Below are 21,472 nucleotides of genomic sequence, written 5' to 3'. Positions count from 1 at the left end.
TTCTCTTACAAAGCAAAGAAAGCAAGTGATATTTCCTTCTCTTCTGTCTGAGCCTTTGTCACTGAGTTCAAATCTCAGTCTGTCAAATCTAGATTTAGAGCTGGAAAAAGACAGATAATTACATATGATTATCAGATACACCAATTCTACTGATTCAGAATGGCAATATGCAACTTACCACTTCAAGAGGAAACCTCTGGTTATTTGGCTGTTGAACACAGACAAGCTGTTGTTGTGCACACAACAGAATTGTTCCAGGTATTTTCCCTAAGCCCAGCATATCCAGGATGTGTCTGAACAGGTCATACAATCAGCTGTGTCACAGCAAAGTGCCCTGGAGGCACTGGAGCCCACATGGAATGGGTTTACCAGCTCTGAGGTGTGCGTTGTACTTTGGGTCACTGGCCAGCAGGCACCCCTACACACTGCACGAGTTTCTCTGTGATTTCCAGCCCCTCAGGCTGTTTGTGGCACCTCATTGTATCTTAACAAACAGAAGATTTCCATAAGATTGTGAGATTTGGGGGCTGAAAAATTGATTGATTCATGGAAACACTATTTCTGGTTAGTTCTACAGTGAAAACCAGTAGAAAGGCATGTTCTTCCATGAAGAGTGACTCCAGATTACTTGAAGCTCAGCTGGTCGGAGCATGGTGCTAATAATGCCAAAGTCATGGTTCAATCCCTGTGTGGGCCATTCACATAAGAGTTGGACTCAGTGATCCTTGTGGGTCCCTTCCAACTCAGAGTATTCAGGGATTCTGTGATTCTGAAGAAAGGTGTTTCAGAGCAATCCAGCAGAAACTTCATGTTGGTAATTCATCCACCTTTGTTCACCAACAGAATAAATCCTCCTGGTGATCTTCAATATCAGCACAAAAGGCACTTTGCCTTTGGAAGCACAAACCTCTGGAATGGGATGCACATGTCCCTTGTCCTGCTGTGACCTGGAATTGAACCTGATTCAAATGTAATTCATAGACAGGGCTACTACAGTTACACTTTCCCTCTTACAGTGAGACACAGTGGCAGCAACTCAGTTCTGGTATATGCACAATGTTAGAAAACAGTAACTTGATACAAAGAAAGCATCATCAGGGGTCTGAACTTACTGCTCAGCGACAGCAGTTCCTGGTCTGGGAGCACAGCTCCAGATGATGTTGGGATGACACATCCCAGCCACAGTGGAGAATACACAATTGTCCCCATATGACATGAAAGGTGACACTGTCCACAGCACACAGTTTTAGCCATTAGACATTTGTTATGAATATCTAGCAGCTGCAGCTGGGAACCATTTCTAGTGTGAAGGTCTTGCGTTCCCTGTGCGGACACAGTAGAAGGGGTAGTCAACAGCTGCTGAGGTTTAGTCCTCAACCAAAACCCTGCAAACTTTTGACCCTACATGTTTTCCCTGGACTTAGGGGCTCCGTGATCCTGCAGCTCCAGAGGCTGTGGAGGTGGTGTTGCACTTGCTCTGATCAAGAAGTGTATTTGTAGCTCCCCGTTCAGCTCCTTGCTGTAGCTGAGTTTGTCCACCACTGACTGGTGCTTCTGACAGTTACTTGGCTCCTCTTTCTCACAACTATTATGACTAATAAATACATCTTGTCATTTCTTAAAAGACATTGTTACTTTCATGCCTTGTGCTGAAGCCATCTTAAAGAGGGAGGAAGCATGCTAAGATCAAAGAGAACTCTGCACTAGCTCAGCCCAGCAGAAATCTCATAGACAAGTGTCCTTGCAAGATAGGAAGAGATGATTGTGGAAACTCATCTGTGCTTAGAGCAAGAAGTGCTTTGTGAAACTTCAGAGGAGTTTTGTTTTCTCTCCTGTGAGCAGGACTGGTATTACTAACTTGTTCTTGTCAGCTGGGATGTGTTGTGGTCGAGTTTTTGTGTTTAGTTGACTTAGGAGAACACTGTCCTGAAAGAGAAGTGAAAAGTCTTGGCACAAATTGTGCACTTCAGCATGGTGGTTTGTGGTAATTTCATTGCATCTAGGGATGATTTCTATAAGGATGATCTGCTTCATGTGACAGCTCTTGCAGAACCATCACCCTGGCTGACAGCACAAATCTGGCAGAGGAAAGATGAGATAAATTTGCTGTGTGCTGGTCAAAGACGAGATGAAATTGTTGGCTTTCATCTTGAGAGAACTGAGGCAACCAGGGTCAAGGCCAGTACAGTTATGGCACAACCTTCTGCAAAGATGCTGAATTCACCTATTTGGTGATTACTGGGTTTTCAAAAGGCAGACTAACTTATGACTAACTATCAGCAACTGATGGTGCTCCTACATCATAATGGAATAGGTCAAGGGCTTCTTCTGTAAGCTTCATCTTTGTTTTGGACATATTAGCTTCAGCCAACTGTGTTTTAGCTGCTTGAAGGGAAAAGCTGATTATTGGGGAAGCTTCAAACTCATTTATGATATATGAGGAGACCACAGATTTTAGGCAATAGACTTCAACTCATACAAGTTATGAACTGAAACCTATACTACCTGGAAAGAGAAATAGATATAACATTCTAAAATGCACAGGGAAAATTTAACATTTGAATTATTTTCTTGAATGAAATGTTGGAAGTATAAACATTTTAAATATTCATCTGTTCAGTTTTGTATTTTTAGGCTTACACTTTAAAAAAGTCTACAGGCACTACATGGACTGACTCCACCCATCTGCAACTTCGTAATAAGCATGAAGATACACTCAGACCAAGAGCCTGCAAGTTTCATGATTCTGAGTTGGTATTTAATCCCCTCATGATTTCTGATGGCTAAGTAATTGCTACAGCCTACTCTGCTTGGTTTTATTTTCAGTAAGAAATGGGTACTGTGGCCTCAGAGTGTATTAGATACCATTTTCAGAGGTGTACACTTCACTGCAGGACTTCTGTGCCAGGTCAGTGTTTTTGGGACAGTCCATCAATGCAGAATGCCTTGTGTGTATGAGGAAGACCAGGACTTCACTGAGCGTACAAAACAGCTATAGGATGGCTTCAAACTACTAAGGCCACTTGCCTTGGCATTTACAGGTGGCAGAGGCAACATTTTACAGGTTCAAAACTTTCCATTTTAGTTTTTCTTTACATAAAAATGTCGTAAGGGTGCCAATGAAACTCTACCACTTGGTGATAGAGTGCTGCTTTATCTAGGAAAGCTGCTACATATCCCTGCTGTTATTCCTAGGCAGCAACAAACGAGAAAATGTTTGGGGTTTTTTTCCCCACATTCTAAAGGCTCCCTTAATATAGATAACTGACATCTCCCTGAGTGGCAAATAATCATCTTAATTAATGATCATGTGAAACAAAATACAAAGAAAACATACACTTCAAAGGACTATTCATTTGTATGTGAGTTCCTCTAACCTCAATGGAGACAAATGGAAGATGCACATATAAACAAAAGGGAGAATAGGTTCACCATGATGGACAGAAAAGGGCCAGCCTGGAAGAAAGTGGAATGCATAGAGGGATTTTAAGGAGGATTACAGATGCTGGTGGCAACTGCACTCAATAAATTCTAGTTAGATCAAAGAAAAATAGAATGCTTTGATAAGAGTTTAAAAAGTGCCCTTCTCAAATGTACAGCTGTAATTAAAAGCAAATAAAATTATATTTTAAACCCATACTCAAGGTACTACTTTTTTTCCCTAGTTGCATTTATAAATTATTTTTGGCACCCAGGGAAAAAGACAGCTTTTCAATGTCTTCATTCTGTTACAACTAACCACCAAATAAACATACAATCATTGTTTTCATGCATGTATTAAAAGTTCTGATGGGGGCCACGGGCTTTGGGTGCAGGTGGTGTAATTTTAGAAAAACTAGGTGACATACTGCAGCAAAAACATGAAGAGATAACCCAGGCAGCCAGGCTGCTGATTTTCTTGGGTTGACAGCTAAGTATTTACCAACTTGTAATAAAGAGAAAAACAAAATTGGATTTGCTTTCATCTACTGTCTAAAGTAATTTCTTGCCCAAGAACATAATGAGCATGTGCACTACTGCTTTTTATGCAGCTTAGTAAAAAAAGTAGCTCTTTGAAAAGCCAATAGAAAATTAAGCAGTAAAGTCATAAGTTATTACAAATGTGAATATGCTTTCATCATGTTATACTAAGTGTAAAAGTTGTCTTTTTTTTCTTTTTTGTTAGCTTACAGCTAGCATGGGAAGATGCATTATGACTGTTTCCTTTCAGCAGCAGAGAAGCAGGCACCCCAAAATGCATTCTTCAGTGACTGGGACCACAGAACTATTTGCAGCTGCTTGATTCAAGGCAATTCAAATCTGAGCATTTTAATGCTGCAGCTGTCTAGAAATTCTGTCTTTAGAAAAATCACCTTCTTATGACTATTCCTCATTTCTATAAAAGTGTTCATACAGTAGAAGTCAAATCTGGCACCATGGCCTTATGTTTTTCATCTGGGAACTCCTTCATCTACACATTTTTCATCTAAAATTTAAATTTACCCTTTCCCCACACTGGTTTCTGGTTGTAAAAATCATAAGCTGAAAGTCCTCTGCACTTGCAAAGTGCTTTTAATACTAGACTTGACTTTCTCAATCATCTGGAGCTGAGGGGTCTGGTGTTTTACTTGGGATTAATTTGTTTGGTTCAATAGGCTGGGGGTCTGCTTCACAGCACTGTGTTACTGTGAATGATGCTGCAATGCCTTGAGAGCTCATTGCACTGAGCACTTACTGCTGAAGAGAAGATGCTTTTGTCCTCTCATCAATAATTTATAGCTGATATGGAATGTGGTGCTCCTCCTGCCTTAAAAACCCTTAGTGAAAAGAGCACAACCCCCAGACTCATCAGCACTAAGCCATACAAGTTTCCATGAAATCTCAGTCATGAAGCTGAGGGAAGCATGGATGCATACTGCTGGGATTCATTTCTTCAAGCTTTCCCAGAAGTGCCATTGCAGAGCCTGTGTGTGAAGTCCCTGTGTTGGTGCTTATGTGATAGAGGCTGCACATGGCAGTAGCCCTCAAAAATCAAATGACCATGGTTGGACACAGAACACAGCTCTAGTGATCTTAGTGCTGAGTAGATGTTCAAAACACATGACAGTGCTTTATTTTGGCTCTTTTTGGAATACAGTTTTTCTCTTGCTCCTAATTCACTGATTGATTGGCTTTTGATCAAAGGAACATCTCCTCTATCTTCCATCTGTGCAAGTCTCTAGGTCACCTGGTAGGGATTTCTGACCGGAGGTGACAAATTTCACATACATCTCAAGTGAATTTTTTTCCCCCAAAAGACAGGGAAAACATTTCTACTGAATTCTGTGATCAAACACTAAAAGAGGAAAGCCCAAAAGGAAATTGCAAGGACAATCACAAATTCACCTGTACCTGGCCCTAACCTCAGCAGTCTGGCATTTTGAGCCAGCCCATGCAAACCTAAGAGTTCAGACTGTAACCATGTGTTTGGCCTCTGACAAATAAGGCTTAAGAATATTGAAAAAGAAAAGGAAAAAGTTTTTCCATACTTATTTGAGGTGGAATTCAGACAAAGATAGTCAGAGATGCCCAACACTTCCTTGCTTCAGGAAAGCCAGGAGCCCGGTGGAATTTAGACATCCAATGTTTCAATATTTCTTTTCCACTTTCTGCCAAAACTAAGAATTGCAGAGACACTGCATGAAGAAAACAAAATAACTAGCTGAACTGTGCTATGTCTCACAAGCTGCAGTTTCTTGGCAAAGCCCCTGGTGATTTCTCATTTCCTCCAAACTAGTTCTCTGACTCATGCTGCTTAGTGGGATAGCAATGCCTTTTCCCCTCCTCATCACACACCACTCTATGAAAACATAAGGTTACTCAACAGAATTTACTGGCCACTCACTTGAAATGAAGACAACCCAGTGGTCTGAATCCAAATGTCAGAGAAGGCAGTGCCCTCTTCATTGCCATTGGGAATGTATTCTCTCCTGTGGTCACTCAGCCACAACCCTTGGCCATCTGAAAAACTGGGCACTGACAAATGACAATGCCCTTCAGTATCTCAGTTTCTTAATTTTTTTCTGGTATCCATGAGAAAAAAGTAAAGTATATATTTGTTTTTACTTCTTCACCATGAAATTTAGTGTTCCATTTGGATTATTGCCATCCTGCATCCTCTCTATCGATGCCCTAGGGGAGGAAAAAGAAAGATCTTCCTGCTCATTCTACGATGTTAGAGTGAGAACAGCCTATGCCTGCACTGTCTTTGCCACACAGGTGGTTGAAAAACGTGAAAAAAGAAGGAGAGCTCATAGCAAATTTCTCACAGGGTATGTGAATTATATATGGGCAGAGCTTCAGGAAGAACTGACTGGTTCTGGTCACAGCCTAGTCATCTCTCTAGCTCCTCTGGATAAGGACAGATTTTTGGGGGAAAAGGCCTACCCCATGGTCTCCTTATCCAGCTGGCTGTGGTGAGCAGATGCCTTTGCTGAGACAAAATAGCTATGGGGGAGATTTTTAGTGTTTTCCTTTGTGAAATAGCAACTTCCTAAAAAGAGTGTCTGCAGATGAATACATTGCAGTTTGCAGACCCAGAGAAACCAACTTAGATCATTCACTCCTCTTTCTTCCCTTTGCATGCACTCCCTACACTTTCTGAACCTGAAATGAAACAGATTACAGAAAAGCCATGCCAGTTTCATAACAGACTCCTGTAAATCTTCTGTGTTACAAAAGGACACAAGGTTTTTCTCTAAATTCATCACAGACATAAATTTGTCTCTGATTATGAAACTTTAGAGGAAAAGGTGCATTTGAGGTTTTTTGCTTGCCTCTTTTTTTCTGTTGGTGTTTTACTTACTCTCTTCTCTAAAATTAAAGTCAAACTTCTTTTATTATATGCTATATACCTATAATAATAAACTGACAAAAAAGAGAAAAAGTATTTTCTTATCCTATTTACAGTCACAGAAGTATCCATCCTCCAGCCCCAAAAGGATGACCAACATATGATATAATGTAATTCCAAATTTGCATCAGTGCTTTTCCACCTCACTGGTATTATTGGAATCAAAGGAGATACTTGTTAAACATAGCTTGGATAAAAATCCAGTGACCTCTTACTGCCAATGAAACCTCATGAAAAGGGAGAAATAGCTTTTCAGCAAATTTAATGTGGAGCAGGTTTACACATTCACATTTCAATTGCAAAATGTTAAAAGCAAAACCAAAACGCAAAACAATAAACCCTCTCTCCCCAAAATTAAAACATAAGAGGGTTATTTTTTGCAGGTAATAGTGATTTGAAAATTCTCTCAAGCTGTTTCTAATATGATAGATTCTAACATTATATGATTCCAATAAATGGGAAAGAGAGAGGCTGCCTGAGTGCACGTCTTACAACAGAGTTCTGACACACTACTGTTTTGCAAAGAGATTACAAAATCGATGCTTTATGAAAACGTTCTTGTATTTTAAAGCAAAATCCATCCAATTCTTTATCACCTTGATTCCCTGAGCTCCTTTTTATTCAAAAGAAGCAGGAATCTCCCTCAGGTAGAGCTTCCATTTGGGCTGCATCCAAAGATATCCCAGGCCAGCTTCAGTGCCAGTAAAGCAGAGAAGCTCCTTCTCATTTTTTTCTTAGCTCTCAAGATGTTTTGACTGGCTGAAAATGATGAAAGAGTTAACAACAGGCTGGCTGACATGACTTAGTGCTGGGAAAACAGGGGGAAGAGTTAACCAAAGCTTTATCAAGACAGAATCAGACAAGTTACACAAAATGGACGCCAATCTGTAGGGCTAGGAGCAAAGAAAACCTTTTTTTAAAAGTGTCTTTTTGCAGAATTAAAGGTCTGGTTGAGAGTAGCATTCATGTTAATGCAGTTTACTTGGGTCTTGCCAGTGGCATTTCATTTCATGGCATATGTTGGTATGATTAAAAAGCATGCATTGTATGGAATTAAAAGGATGCACTTTGGAAGAACTAAGAGTTGGCTCACTGACAGATTGCAAAGTGGTGAGAGTAATGAGTGGAACTATTTCCAGCAGATTCCCACAAGGATCAGTTCCTGGTACAACATTGTTTAGTATTTTCATCACGTGTCCAAACGGTGATGTAAAATCATAGTTAACTCATTCCCAAATCACTTAACTTCTTGACAAAAGTATTGAAGAGAATATGTTAGACAAATAAAAGTGTTTCCTGCCTTTTATGGAAAACCAACAGCTAAAAAGAAAGAGAGGAAATAAATGCATTTCTCGCAATATGCAGTTATATTATATCTGTTGCATGTGGATATACAAGGTGCGCTGGGTGCACACACACACTGCAAAATAAACAAGCCATGGCACACCAGCACATCACTAATCCAGGAGGGGTAACCTGTGGTTGCTACTTCTTCTGTGTACCTTGGTTATTTATCTTTGACTGCACACATGTGGCACAGTTTGCTGGCTCAGTAACCTCTTAGGTGCATGACCACTCCTCAGCAGCTGATTTGTTCACACCTTACTTACTTAGCAGCAGGAAAAGGACAACAGGCAGCCAGGCACAGTGGCATCCAAGGGCAGCATCTATGGGTGCATGGACAGAGCCAAGGGCAGAGTGCTGGAAAATGTAAGACAGACAAGTTGAGCAGTGACACCACTGAAAACATGACTGCCACACACTTGACAGGAGGTGGCAATATCATCTCTATCACACATGGTACTTTCACTCTACCATTAATCACTTAGAAAAATTAATTACAAACATTCTTTACTCTAGTCAGTTCAATTTTGGTAGCAGAGAACAGGGTGTGCCACAGTTTTCTGTCTGTCATACTGAGCCTGCTGTCCTTTGGTGTTTTCTCTGTGGAGAATTTTTGTGACAATATCCAGTTGCCTCACACCTTGCAGATGATTGCTCTGCCCTTATCCTTCAGTGGAGTGGCAAGAGTTTTTCAGATTCCTGTTACACATCGCCCACTGACCATCTGCTATTACCACCTTAATGAGAAATCACTTGATGAAAGGTGATTGAGTGGTTACTGTCCAGTACAAGGTTACAAGCTCATTATACTACTTCCCCCTCCAATATTAAGCAATAGTGATAAGCCAAGAGTCTTAGCTGATACAACCTGGTGCATTTCTGCTATTTCAGTCGTGTTGCCTTTGTTTACATGACATTTAGCTTAAAGCATTTACTGTTAGGTTAATTTAGATCCCAGCCTTTGGTTAAAGTGGATTTCTGGGTGCCACAATTTCAAAATAGAAACTTGGGATAATCAAGGAGTATTCTATATTTTATTATTCTTTTAGCCATCATGGATGCTTTAAAGATGAATAAACTGTGGTCTTTCGTTAGCACTTGTGAGAATTGGTTTCTGTTTCCTCTCAGAGCACTGAGGTTTCCTGTAAAGCTACTCTGGCTCTGGATTTATGTACCATTTGCAGAGGAAGATCTATCCCCTTAAAGCTTCCACATTAGGTTTTGCTGAGTCAGTTTTCTATATCAAGCTGTTTAAAAAAAAAAAGAGGGGGAAAGCAAAAAAAGAGAAAACCAAGCTTGAAAAAATCAAGTCCAGAGGAAGTTCACAGTTCCTTAAACAGTTTTTGTTCTAAAAGCAAACCTCTATATTTCTCTTTCTGCATCAGGTCTCTGCTGTGATCTGTTTCCACTAAACTAGAAGCATTCTATGCAGCCATCCTGTTAGGGTTGTGGATTTCAAGACAATCTCCCAAATAAAAATCAGACAACTGAACAGATTGAGGTAAGCTGTTAGAACACAAGAAAACAAGAGCTGCCTCTTGTCACAGAGACGTTTAGCAGGAGTACAAAACTGCAGTGAAAAAAAGCCTGGCAGTGTGATTCAGAACATACCACTAGGGGGGAATGATAGCGTTGCTGTACTTAAGTTTAGAAAAAAATGTTCTGAAAGGTTGTGTTGCTAGCACATACTCTATTTTCGTTCTGGGACTCATTCTCTAATGTCATATATATTCTGAGTGGTAAAGGAACCACCTGATGTCCAGCTTCATTTCAGGGAAAGGGAGGGCATAGGTATGATGGGCACTAGAAGACAAGTTTGGATGTGCTCAGATTACTGGGGGATAGTTCAGAGGAGAGACACCTTGAAAGGTCAAAGTCAGGAATGCAGCATGCTAATGATGCTGATGGTATAAACAACACCCGAGATAGGTCTCCATTTGGTGAAGCACTTGTGTACATGTCGTACTTGAAGCACCTGAGCTGCTGTATTCATTTCAGCCAGGTGACCTGTGTGCCTCACCGGACAGGACCTCCAGGCATTGCACTGTCACAGAACTGATGTGTCTTGGCATTCACCCACACTCTCTGAATGCAAAGATTAGTGTGTCTTCCTCTTATAAAACTGCCTTCTGCTGGTGATCATTCTCCTGATTCCAGACAACTCTGATTCATAGCATAAGAAAAGCCTTCCCAAAGGATTCAATAGCTCTTTTCTCCCAAAACACACACATCATCTGCTTATATTTGTGTATATCTCATCTCATCTCATCTTATACTAAAAAATAAACAAATCACTTCTGGGCCCCTATTCTCTCATATATTGCCTGAGAAAACAGTATTAAGTTGTCCCTCTTTTTTTTCTTTTGCATAAACATAATTTATTATTTGGCTTATAGTCATTGACAAGGGTCAAAAAAAAATACAAATCTTACTGTTTTGATATCTTACATTGATTGTAACTCATCATGTCATAGGCCCTTTTAGCACCAGAGACATCATTCTGGTATAGTAATCCCTTCAGAGAATTCCTTCCAACAAATATAGAAGACTGTCATCATGATGAGAAAAAGCCTTTCCCCTAAAAGTGTTTATCATCCAGGAATAAATAGCAATGAAAATAATGGCTTTTTGAGATTTCAGAGGTAATCATCCATTAATCAGGAAGATACTGCTATAAGCATTGTACATAAGCCATTTACCCTTTCCAGTGTCTGACAGTCATCTGAATGTCACTTAAAAAAAAAAAAAGAAGAAGAAGATGAAGTTATAACGCCGCATCAACAGACAGCTGTCCTAGTGGGCACTGGGAGCCCAGCATGGCTGGCATTGCTGAGCAGTGCAGTCACTGCCACAGGAATGATGAGCTCACATTCCATTCTGATTCCCATGCTGTGTGGGGCTGTGGGGCTGCGCCCCTGTGGCCCCTCGCTGCCCGGACACCAGATCTGGCTCGTTAACGCGTCTGGAACGAGCCGGAGCCACCTCTCAGCTGGCAAGCACAAGGGCATACTTGGATTCCCAGGTTGGAAGATTATCTCATTCAGGCACAGTTCTCCCAAAGATATATAAGTGCAGTGAGCGTGGTGGTCCCTGAGAGCCCCAGCCCGGGGAGGTTTCAGCCACACAGGAGCACAGCCTCAGATCACAGCAAACATGACGACGATGATGATGAAAGTAGAAGAGCTGGTAGGTGCAACCTTCTTTCATTTACTCACAATGAATTATTTTCTAGACTGTCATTGGACCAGGCAGAGAAAGACAACCTTTGTGGATCACTGATTTAGCAGGATACCAGCACTGCTGTGCTCTAGGTGCAAACCCTTATATACTGTTTGTTATATTATTATATTTTCATTTTAAGTTTTCCTTGGGAAAGGGTCTCACCACAGATACAACTACACAGCTGTTTGGATTTGGCATCACAGCACAGTTCACCTGGAAAAGATCGACCAAAATTTAGCTACTTATTTGACTCTGTCCTTGATTTTCATTCATATATATTTTTAGAAGCCAGTAATCTTATGATCACACTAAGTAGTTCCTATATAATAAGGGACTGGGACAACATATTAATGCTTAGAAACTACAGTATTTTGTAACATTAAATTAGCAGCTTAATAATAGTATTGCTTTCTAATAGTAAACTAACAGTTCCTACAGCCACTGCTGTTCTTGATGTAAAAGTCTTTGAAAAATTAGGTCTAGACCACAAGTAATGGGACATTCCACTGTAGGATTCAGACTAAGAATGTCTGATCTGATGGAGAAACTGGGAAAACAGGAATGATTCAGTAAAACACTGCAGTTGTTTTGCCAGATGGTTTTCTTAAGATACAACTGCCCAAGTAGTTAATGATGTCTTAAATTCTTTAGTAAGGTTCTCACAGTTTCTTCTGCATTAGACTCTATAACAAATAGAATTTTACAAGGTAATCAAACAGAAAGGCAGTCTAGGCCACATGAACCACTCTCAAAATACACATCTGCCTCTACTAAGTTATCTCTTCATACACACTTAATTGGGCATCAGAAATATTTCTGAAAACTACTGAAAGCTGTGCTGCTGCACAGCACCACAAAGCTTCTGCCATTCTGCTGTGAGTGGGACATTGGTGCTGACAGCAGTGGATAAAACCAGCCTTGAAATCCCTCAGCAACCCAATTTAACTGCTTGGGAGATGTGCCCCAGCCAGCTGTATCCCAGCTAAGCCAGGCACAGGCAGAATGGCCTGGCCTGGTTGTCATACACACTGAGAGAGGGTAGGAATGAGGTAAAAGCAGCCCTTAGCAATCTGTGTTTCCAGGTGGTGGCTACTGCAGTCAAGAATCCATGGATTATATTTTATCATGTTTTCATTTACAGGTGACTGGGAAGAAGGTGGATGATAAAGAGACTGGCAGCTTCCTCCCTGAGGACTTCAAAAATGGAGAGTATGAAGCTGCTGTAAGATTAGAGAAGCAGGAGGACCTAAAGACAATCCCTGAGCACTCACTGGCCCGAGGTGATCTGGATTATGAGAAGGAGAAAAAGCTAGAAGCAGAGGTAGGCTCTTGGGTTTTCTGCTTGGATTTTTATCCTCATGTATGCGTTTCCTGCTGCAGTCCTTGAAGTTCTGCCTCTCTCTCAGTTAGAAATACATGGTGAGCTAGAAAAACCCTTGGGAGACCACCATGAAAGGAGATTGGTCCAAAGTCCACTGAAGACCATGGAGACCTGCTCACCTGTGTAGCCTGTGGGTGAGGGCAGTAACACTGAGACAGAACCTCAACCACCCCTACACTGCCTGCCTGAACCCCTGAGAGCTCCTGTGCCCAGGGGTCAGCTGCTGCTGGCTGTCAGTGGGGGGGAGCAATCAGAGCCAGGGAGACACCTCCAGCTGCACACCTAATGACTGCTACCAAAATAACTAACCCACCAATAACATGAAAATGTTCTTCTTATGAAAACAAGGCATTACATTCACTAGCACATTTGGGAAGAACTGTTACAAATGAAACTCATACTGGTCTACAGAAAAGTACTAATTTCAATTCCTGGAGCATGACAATTCTCCCTAGATCCTGAAGAACTGATGTTTTTCCCCCCAGTAACAAAGTAGCTGTAATAGCTTTAATTTTTTTTTTCTTTGTGCATAAGCAATCAACTGGCCTAAAAATTTAAAGTGATTTGGAAATGATAAAGTTTAAGTAGCAGGGGAAATAACACTTTGTTCTAAAACATGAGGAGTAAGAAAGTCAGTCTCAGAAACATTAGAATAAGAACTACTTCTTAAACTTCAACAGAGACATCATTACTGGCTACAGAGGTTTTTTTGAGTTCCTTCAAAGCAGGTTCCTAAGAACTTAGTGGGTTTCCAGTTATCCACAGTCAGTATAATTATTTTCCATTAGGCCAATGACCTGCAGACCAAACCACAAATGCAGAGAACAATAAAAAGAAGAGGTGGAAATAACTTGAATAAGAACACAGTTGACAAAACTGTATACCCTATGACCATATACCAGTGTATTCACCTTAATCACACCATGGGACGGAATCTGTCATCTGTGTTCACCCTGGGTTAGTCCCTGTTTGTGAATCTTCTGAAGCCAAAGACACCTTGTGGGATCTCAGTTCAGGAAACAACACCTGCCCTTGGTGTCAGCAGTGCCCCACACTCACTTCATGCCCAGATGCTTTTTACAAGCAGGTCTGGACAACTGCCCCATCAAGGAGACTGAGGACATTCTTTGTGGCTTCCCAAAATGTACAAACACTTGTGAACTGAAATGCTAAGATCATTCTAAACCTTGTTCTTCTCTTGAGGGTATGTTTTTAAGCAAAGAGAATTAAGTTCCAATAATTTAGGGGCTGCATCATTTTAAAAAAGTGACTAAAGAAAATCACTTGGTGGAAGTCAGTTGAAACTTCAGGAGCTTTCCAGCTTTCATAAGCTGCACACAAGATTTTTTTAAATTGTTGTGCCAGTAGTGGTAGTAGTAGCAGTGCTGCTCTGACTCCTGGCTTAAAATCATGTCACAACATACGGCTCAAGAAGAAGTTAGGAAGAGGTCTAATGGCATATGAAAAACTATAGATGAGGTAGAATTTCTTATGTAGTTAGCAACTTATTGCAACAGTCAATTAGTCCTATCTGAAAAAAAAAATTAAAACAATTTATTTCAAAGTTCATCCAGTCTTACTTGAATTCAGCTGAATAGTATTACATTGCTGTCCTGCCACTCTGAAAGGGAAGAGGTGGTCACACAGCTCAACTTGCTGCTTTCCCTGATTTGTTCCAGCTGAAGAAGAAGAAGTTACAGGCCAGGTCAAAACTTGAAAATTTGGAGGATCTTGAAAAAATTATTGAGCTGAAGAAGAAGAAAAGATGCAAGAAAGTGAAAGTGCCTGTTTTAAAGAAACCTGAACCAGAAGTTATTGTAAGTTACTTCAAAGTAGCTTATTCTGGGAAAGTATTCATGGGGGTTTGTGCCACACACATTTATGTTCTCTATATTCTTTCCTTCAGACAGGACCTGTGGATATTCCTACATTCTTCAAAGCTGCACTGGAGAATAAGTTGCCAGTAATTGAAAAATACCTGTCAGACAAAGGGGATCCAAATGTCTGTGATAAGGTACAGTCTTCTTCCTAATACAAAGCCTGCTACAGAAGAGAACAAAAATAACTTTTACCATGAGGTTTTGTAGATTCCACCCTCATGAGAGGCAAAAAAAGGTGGGGTAAAGTAAATAAATGCTAGGTGTTCTGTACATCAAGTTTTCTAGTGGCCACTGAGACCCTTCAAAATCATATTACCTCAAAAGAGTCTGTATATTTAAAAGAAGGCTGTTGGTGCCCAGGAGAACCTGATTTTCTGTAAAAGGTGATCTTCCAAAGCTATGGAAAAAGAGATAAGAAATTTTTCTGCAGAACAACAGAAATAAGTGGCTGCCCTCATACTCCATGATGCATGAGCTGCACTTTCAAAACACAGTGTGGCATGTTGGACTCAACAGGCATAATTTTAAATCTGGATACCACACTGCAGATACTTCCCCCATCCTTTAAAATGCTGGGTAGGCAGCTCTCAGCTATCAGGTTGCTATTAAAATTTAGCAGATTTCAGGTCTCAAAAGCTCTTTAAAAGGAACCAGCATGGAGTATGTATTTGCCATCATCCTAGGGAGGGCGGGAGAAGAGATTTAAAGATTTTTTGTGCCATATGTGATATCTAACTTTGCACTGCTTCAATTGCCAGTTCAAACGCACTGCGCTGCACAGGGCGTGCTCTGAAGGACATCTAGAGGTGGTGAAGAAGCTGGTGGAAGCTGGAGCCCAGCTTGAACAGAAAGACATGGTATGCACATCCACTCACACCTCTTCCCAAAAGCAGCTCATTGTTTTAGAGGTGCCAGAACCATTTATAGAAGTGCTTCTTACAGAGGAGGAGTACTAAAAGGCCTTGCAACGTCCTTGAAGTTTATCCTTAAAATAACATTGTTGAGAAGAGGCTTCAGGAGGGAGTGTCTGCCTCCCTGTGCCAGAGTGGTTGTTGGAAATCACAGAAGCTCTGGCCAGCAGAGTACCACAAGCAAGAAAGCCTGGGGTAGGGTAGGAGAGCTGAGGTCAGGCTCCCAGCCCAGCGCTGTCCCCACGCAGGTCCCCAGGCTCAGCAGGAACACCAGGATTTCAAAGCTGTGCCCGAGAGCTCCCTGCTCCTCTGCAATGCCAGCTCCAGGGGGTCCTGAGCACCCACAGCTCCTGCAGGTGTTCCTTTGCTCCTCTGCCCTCTGCCCTTGGCTGCACTGCCAGCCTTGCTAACCCAGCGGGGGTCCCAGAGGGTGAGGAAGAGGAGGAATGACAGGCAGAGTGTGAGCATCAAGGGACTCCTTCCAGCACAGCTCAGGGCGGAGATGCTGAATCTTGTAGAGGACTTTGCGGACTTGCATAACGTGGGGATTTATTTGTTTTTTAAAGAGAACTATTCTTTCCCTTGAGTTTAATTTTCTATGCATTTTAGAACCTAAAAAGCATTAAATAAAAAATAACTAGCACATACCAGCCACATACCTGGCTAAAGGTAACTTCTAAGCTCAAGGAATAAACAAAACACATCCTCTTTCACAGCAGCATTGCCAAGATCTCTGTCTTTAGGAGTAATATGCAATGAATGTGAAGAGTGAGAAATTCACAGTACTGCAGAAATTAGGGCAAAATAAGAAAAGCTGTTACTAGAAACAATTTTTTTTTTTACTAGAAACTGTGATCACTGTGTGATCACAGTGAAGTGCTCTAGGTTAAATCACATAAAATTAATTTGGATTCATTTGGAAATTTGGTTAAAATAGCGTTTTTTTAATATAATGATGTATTAAAATACTTTAAATTTCTTTTTCCCATTAAAGCTTCATTCTACAGCTCTGCACTGGGCATGCCGGGGTGGAAATCTGGACGTTCTGAAATTCTTACTGGACAAAGGGATAAACATAAATGCAAGAGACAAGGTAAGTGCTTCTGGAACTCTGCAGCTTTTTAAATTGGAGACGAAAAGCTGGCCCTTACTCCCAGCAGCTAACTTCTGGCAGCTGTTTTTGAAGCAGCTTTCCCCTGTTCCATGCCACTGACCATCTCCTGCCCTGCCCGCAGCTGCTCAGCACGCCCTTGCACGTGGCCGTGCGGACAGGTCGCTACGACTGCGGGGAGCACCTCATCGCCTGCGAGGCGGATCTCAACGCCAGGGACCGGGTAAGCACCGCCAGCTCTGCCCCGCCACTCCGGCAGCGCCGCCTGCCCGCACAGCTGCCCGGCCCGGAGCGGCCCCAGCGGCCAGGGCAGTACCGGGAGCGGCCCCAGCGGGCCGGGGCTGGCCGGGATCGGCCAGGGCAGTACCGGGAGCGGCCCCAGCGGCCGGGGCTGGCCGGCATCGGCCGGGGCTGGCCGGCATCGGCCGGGGCTGGCCGGCATCGGCCGGGGCTGGCCGGCATCGGCCGGGGCTGGCCGGGAGCGGCCGGGGCAGTACCGGGAGCGGCCCCAGCGGGCCGGGGCTGGCCGGGATCGGCCGGGGCAGTACCGGGAGCGGTCCCAGCGGCCAGGGCAGTACCGGGAGCGGCCCCAGCGGCCGGGAGCGGCCCCAGCGGCCAGGGCAGTACCGGGAGCGGCCCCAGCGGGCCGGGGCAGTGCCGGGAGCGGCCCCAGCGGCCGGGGCAGTACCGGCAGTACCGGGAGCGGCCCCAGCGGGCCGGGGCAGTGCCGGGAGCGGCCCCAGCGGCCGGGGCAGTACCGGCAGTACCGGGAGCGGCCCCAGCGGGCCGGGGCAGTGTCGGGAGCGGCCCCAGCGGCCGGGGCAGTACCGGCAGTACCGGGAGCGGCCCCAGCGGGCCGGGGCAGTACCGGCAGTACCGGGAGCGGCCCCAGCGGGCCGGGGCAGTACCGGCAGTACCGGGAGCGGCCCCAGCGGGCCGGGGCAGTACCGGCAGTACCGGCAGTACCGGGAGCGGCCCCAGCGGGCCGGGGCTGACCGGGAGCGGCCGGGGCAGTACCGGGAGCGGCCCCAGCGGCCGGGACAGTGCCGGGATCGGCCCCAGCGGCCGGGGCTGACCGGCAGTGCCGGGACTGACTGAGGCTGCTCTGATGCCGTTCTCTGTCTCTCCAGGAAGGGGACACGCCAATGCACGACGCCGTGAGGCTGAACCGCTACAAAATCATCCGGCTTCTGATCCTGCACGGAGCGGATCTGACTCTAAAGAACTGCGTAAGTAACAGCACAAAATCCAAGTAATTTTAAAATAAATTTCCCACCACAGCAAGGTTTTGAGACCGGGAGAGACTATTTTGAACAAGCTTAATTCGATCACTTCAGAGCTAATGAAAGTAGAGCTGAGACAGGGAAAGGCTAACTTGGGGGAGGTCAGGGAAAAGAGGAAAACCCAGTACCTCTTTTAAAACCAGAACCCACTATCTGCTACTTAGACAACATCACACCTTTCTATAATTTACTTTAATTACTCATATCATGAAAAGATGTAATAGACAGGACACTTACTCTGCACAGCTCCTGGGCTTCTACCACCACTGAGACAACAAGGAGCTTAGCTTGCAAGAGAAATCCTTTTGTTAAGCCCACAGGTGAGGACCAGCCCCAGCACTAGAGCTGGAGGACTGGCTGTTAGCCTTACAGCCGGCCAGCACATCCCTGTGGCTGAGCGGAGACAAGTCCCACACCTGGCTGTGCTCAGAGCCACTGCAGCAGCAGTAGCATTGCTTGAGCTCTGTGACCACTTATTAAAATACAGCATTTGACAGACCTTTTCTCCCAAAAGCAGCAGTAGCATGGGTTTTACCATTGTCAGTCAAAACCCCAGGGGACAAGGAGGAAAACAGTCACTGGAGCACTCAGTACTCCCTACTCTCTGCCCACCTCCCTGAAGTGTGGCTGCTCCGGCATTATCCCTCATCAGAGTATGACAATTATGGAAGGTACAGCCCCAAAGGCCAGAGATTGCCCTCTCAGACATTGTCTGCACACAAAAGTTGGTCCTACTTAATTCCTGTGGCTCATACCATAGTTAAACTCTTATCTGAATTCTGCATTAAATGGAAGAGTGTCTTACTGAGATTGCACCTAAATATATTTCTAATCACTTGAAACTAAAAGGAAGACCTGCATGTTCTGCTGGTCACAGCCTTAGCCTAAGCCCACTGAAACCCAGGCAGTTTTCATCATGGGTCTGACCAGGACTGGGACTAGATTAGTGGAGCAGAAGTACTCTGATCCCAGGGGTGCAAGAATAAGTCTAAGCCTGTGTGTGCAGAAGGGATTCACATCATGCAGATGCACTGAACAAGTATTTAGGAAAGAACAAGGACTTGGCCATCATTGGATAAAATTAAATATTTCTCTGTTTCTTTTAACTAGGAAGGGAAAACTCCCATGGATCTTGTCCTTCAGTGGCAGAATGGCACCAAAGAGATATTCAACAGCCTGAAAGATAATTCCAAGAAGAGTGCCCATCTAGGTAAATTCTGAAGAGAGAAACCAGACCACGCTCTTTTTGCTGCTTTGAAATGCTTCCCACAAACCTGGATGAAAATGTCCTTGAACATCTATTGAAAATATTTATGGCACTGGATTATTTGAGGTGCCTTCACTGAAACTGCAAGAAACCTGCAAAGAAATTATTTTAAAAGACAGGTTGAGTGTTAAAATTCCACTAGCTCTAAAATGGCTTTATTTATTTCTATTTATTATTTATTTATTTAAAAGTAATTTTTAATGATGTTATTTAAGCTTTTTTATAGGTGCAATTGGTCTAAATGCAATTTTTGCCAGCAACATAAATCCTTTGGTCTTAAATGGCAGAATTTTCAACTGTAGTAGCAAGTTTTCTCAAGCCTTCCAATAGCTCTAAATAGCAAATACTTGCAACTGTTGCCTTGTCTCACTACTAAAATAACCTGTGAATTGAGTCGTGGTATGTGGAAGAGCACTGGAAGGAGGTGTATGAGGTGCCAAGAGGATTTAATGAAGCAGTTGAGTAATGGTGTTTACACAGGGTTTGGCAATCGTGGTTGATAACGAGCTTGAGGACAGAGCTCCAACCACCATGAACCCCTTTGGACTGAAGGATTCAGATGTAATGTTGTGAAGGTGAGAGGAGACTGTATCAGGGAAGTGAATTTTTTAAAAACTAGACTACTACAAAGTATGATGACAGAAGAATGCAAAATCAGATTATGTATATTTGTAAATTTGTACTGCTTTTTCTGTACATTTTGAACTGATCCATTTCAGAATAAATTAACTGAGTGGTTCTTTTTACTTGCTGGAGTGGTGAGCATGCATGGAGTAATTTTGTCTCTCTTTAAAGAAGTTTACATCGTGTCTCCTGCAAAATTCTTACAAACTTAAAAGTCTCATCTGCCAAGAGCAGCCATCCCTTACACTCCCTCCTTGTCACTGTTAGATAAACCCCATCTCACTTATTTTGTTAAGTGGAGGCACATGTGAAAGCAGAATGACAGTATTTCAACTAGCTAGTAAAACAAAGTTATAGTTCCATTACTGAGTTTGATTTAAAAAATATCATCTCTTAGTTAGTCACTGCTATGTGGAGCATGAGACAGCTCCAGTTATCCAAGTCAAGAGAGATGCCAAGTCCTGTTAGGAAAGGCAGGCACTTCTGCCTTTGCTTTAGCAGAAGCAGGACAACCTTCAGGGCTGCCAGCCAGGGCATGATGTCCCATGTCACAGAATCACAGAACAGTTTGGCCTGGAAGAGACTTCAAAGCTCATCTATTCCAACCCCTCTGCAATGAGCAGGGACCTTTTCAACACCATCAGGTTGCTCAGAGCCCTGTCCCACCTGGCCTTTAATGTTTCCAGGGCTAGGACATTTACCACCTCACTGGGCAACCTGTGCTGGTGTTTCACCACCCTCATTGTAAAAGACTTCTTTCTTGTATTCTAACTAAATCCATCCTTTTTTAGTTTAAACCCATTATCTTTTGTCCTATCACAACAGGCTCTGATGAATATCCTGGAGTAATCTTTCTTATAAGACCCTTTAAACACTGAAAGGCCCCAGTTAGGTGGTGCTGGAGCCTTCTATTCTCCAGCCTGAACAACCCCAGCTCTCTCAGTACTTCCACACAGAAATGCTCCATCCTTCTTCCCAGCTTTGTGGCCCTCTCTGGACACACTCTAACAGCTCCACGTTCTTCCTGTGCTGAGGACACAGCACTCCAGGTGGGAGAGAGCAGAGCAGAGGGGTATTTAGATGCTGCATTCAGTTCAATGCCTGATTATCCACTGGGTGGCCTGACAGACAAGTATGTCAGAGGATCTCACACTACTTCACCAACCCATGTCAGCTGGCTTTATAGTCTGCTGACCAAAGCAATGTCCTGGGCAGTATCCTGAGGTGGAGTCAGAAGTAGGCAGCAGTGAATAGCTTTTCCTGGAAAGCCAGTTTTGGAGTGAAGTTGCACAAAACCCAGAGGAGCAAGAAGAACCACCTATTCTGTCTGCAGGCAGCTCTCCTAGACTGAGGCCAGCAGCTTCTCACAGGTGCTTTTCTCACACAAGCGCTGTAACTCACGAGTGCCACCCTGCCAGCCACAGGCCTGATGTGTGCACGCATCCTTCTCCACAGAAATCAGAGCTCACCTCCACCTGCTGCCCTTTGCTGCAAGCCACAACTTCCCTGCTTGTTTCTGCCCAATTACCTGCACACTGGCAGCAAGCCTGGCAAGAAACAGAAATGACATCAGTGCTG

The 21,472-nt window shown here is 43.4% G+C and overlaps 1 protein-coding gene across 1 annotated transcript; it reads left to right on the top strand.

Moving 5' to 3' along the window:
* The first annotated feature begins 11,377 nt into the window (after positions 1–11,377).
* ANKRD1 (ankyrin repeat domain 1) lies at positions 11,378–20,025 on the top strand. The gene is made up of 9 exons (XM_066554609.1): positions 11,378–11,401; positions 12,579–12,758; positions 14,498–14,635; positions 14,725–14,832; positions 15,457–15,555; positions 16,604–16,702; positions 16,845–16,943; positions 17,851–17,949; positions 19,114–20,025. The coding sequence occupies exons 1-9, from the start codon at positions 11,378–11,380 to the stop codon at positions 19,222–19,224; spliced, it is 957 nt and encodes a 318-aa protein (XP_066410706.1). The 3' UTR covers positions 19,225–20,025.
* Positions 20,026–21,472: the final 1,447 nt, after the last annotated feature.

The sequence above is a fragment of the Molothrus aeneus genome, chromosome 8 (assembly GCF_037042795.1).
Source record: "Molothrus aeneus isolate 106 chromosome 8, BPBGC_Maene_1.0, whole genome shotgun sequence".
NCBI lineage: Eukaryota > Metazoa > Chordata > Aves > Passeriformes > Icteridae > Molothrus > Molothrus aeneus.
Note: the sequence above shows the minus strand (reverse complement) of the source record. Positions and strands in the feature narration are given on the sequence as shown.

Bases quoted from the DNA above. Each gene is read 5' to 3' on its own strand.
- ANKRD1 (XM_066554609.1), top strand. From the start codon at position 11,378: ATGATGATGAAAGTAGAAGAGCTG. The intron at 14,833-15,456 runs GTACAGTCTTCT...TTCAATTGCCAG, and splicing joins ATCCAAATGTCTGTGATAAG to TTCAAACGCACTGCGCTGCA. The intron at 16,703-16,844 runs GTAAGTGCTTCT...CCCTGCCCGCAG, and splicing joins ACATAAATGCAAGAGACAAG to CTGCTCAGCACGCCCTTGCA.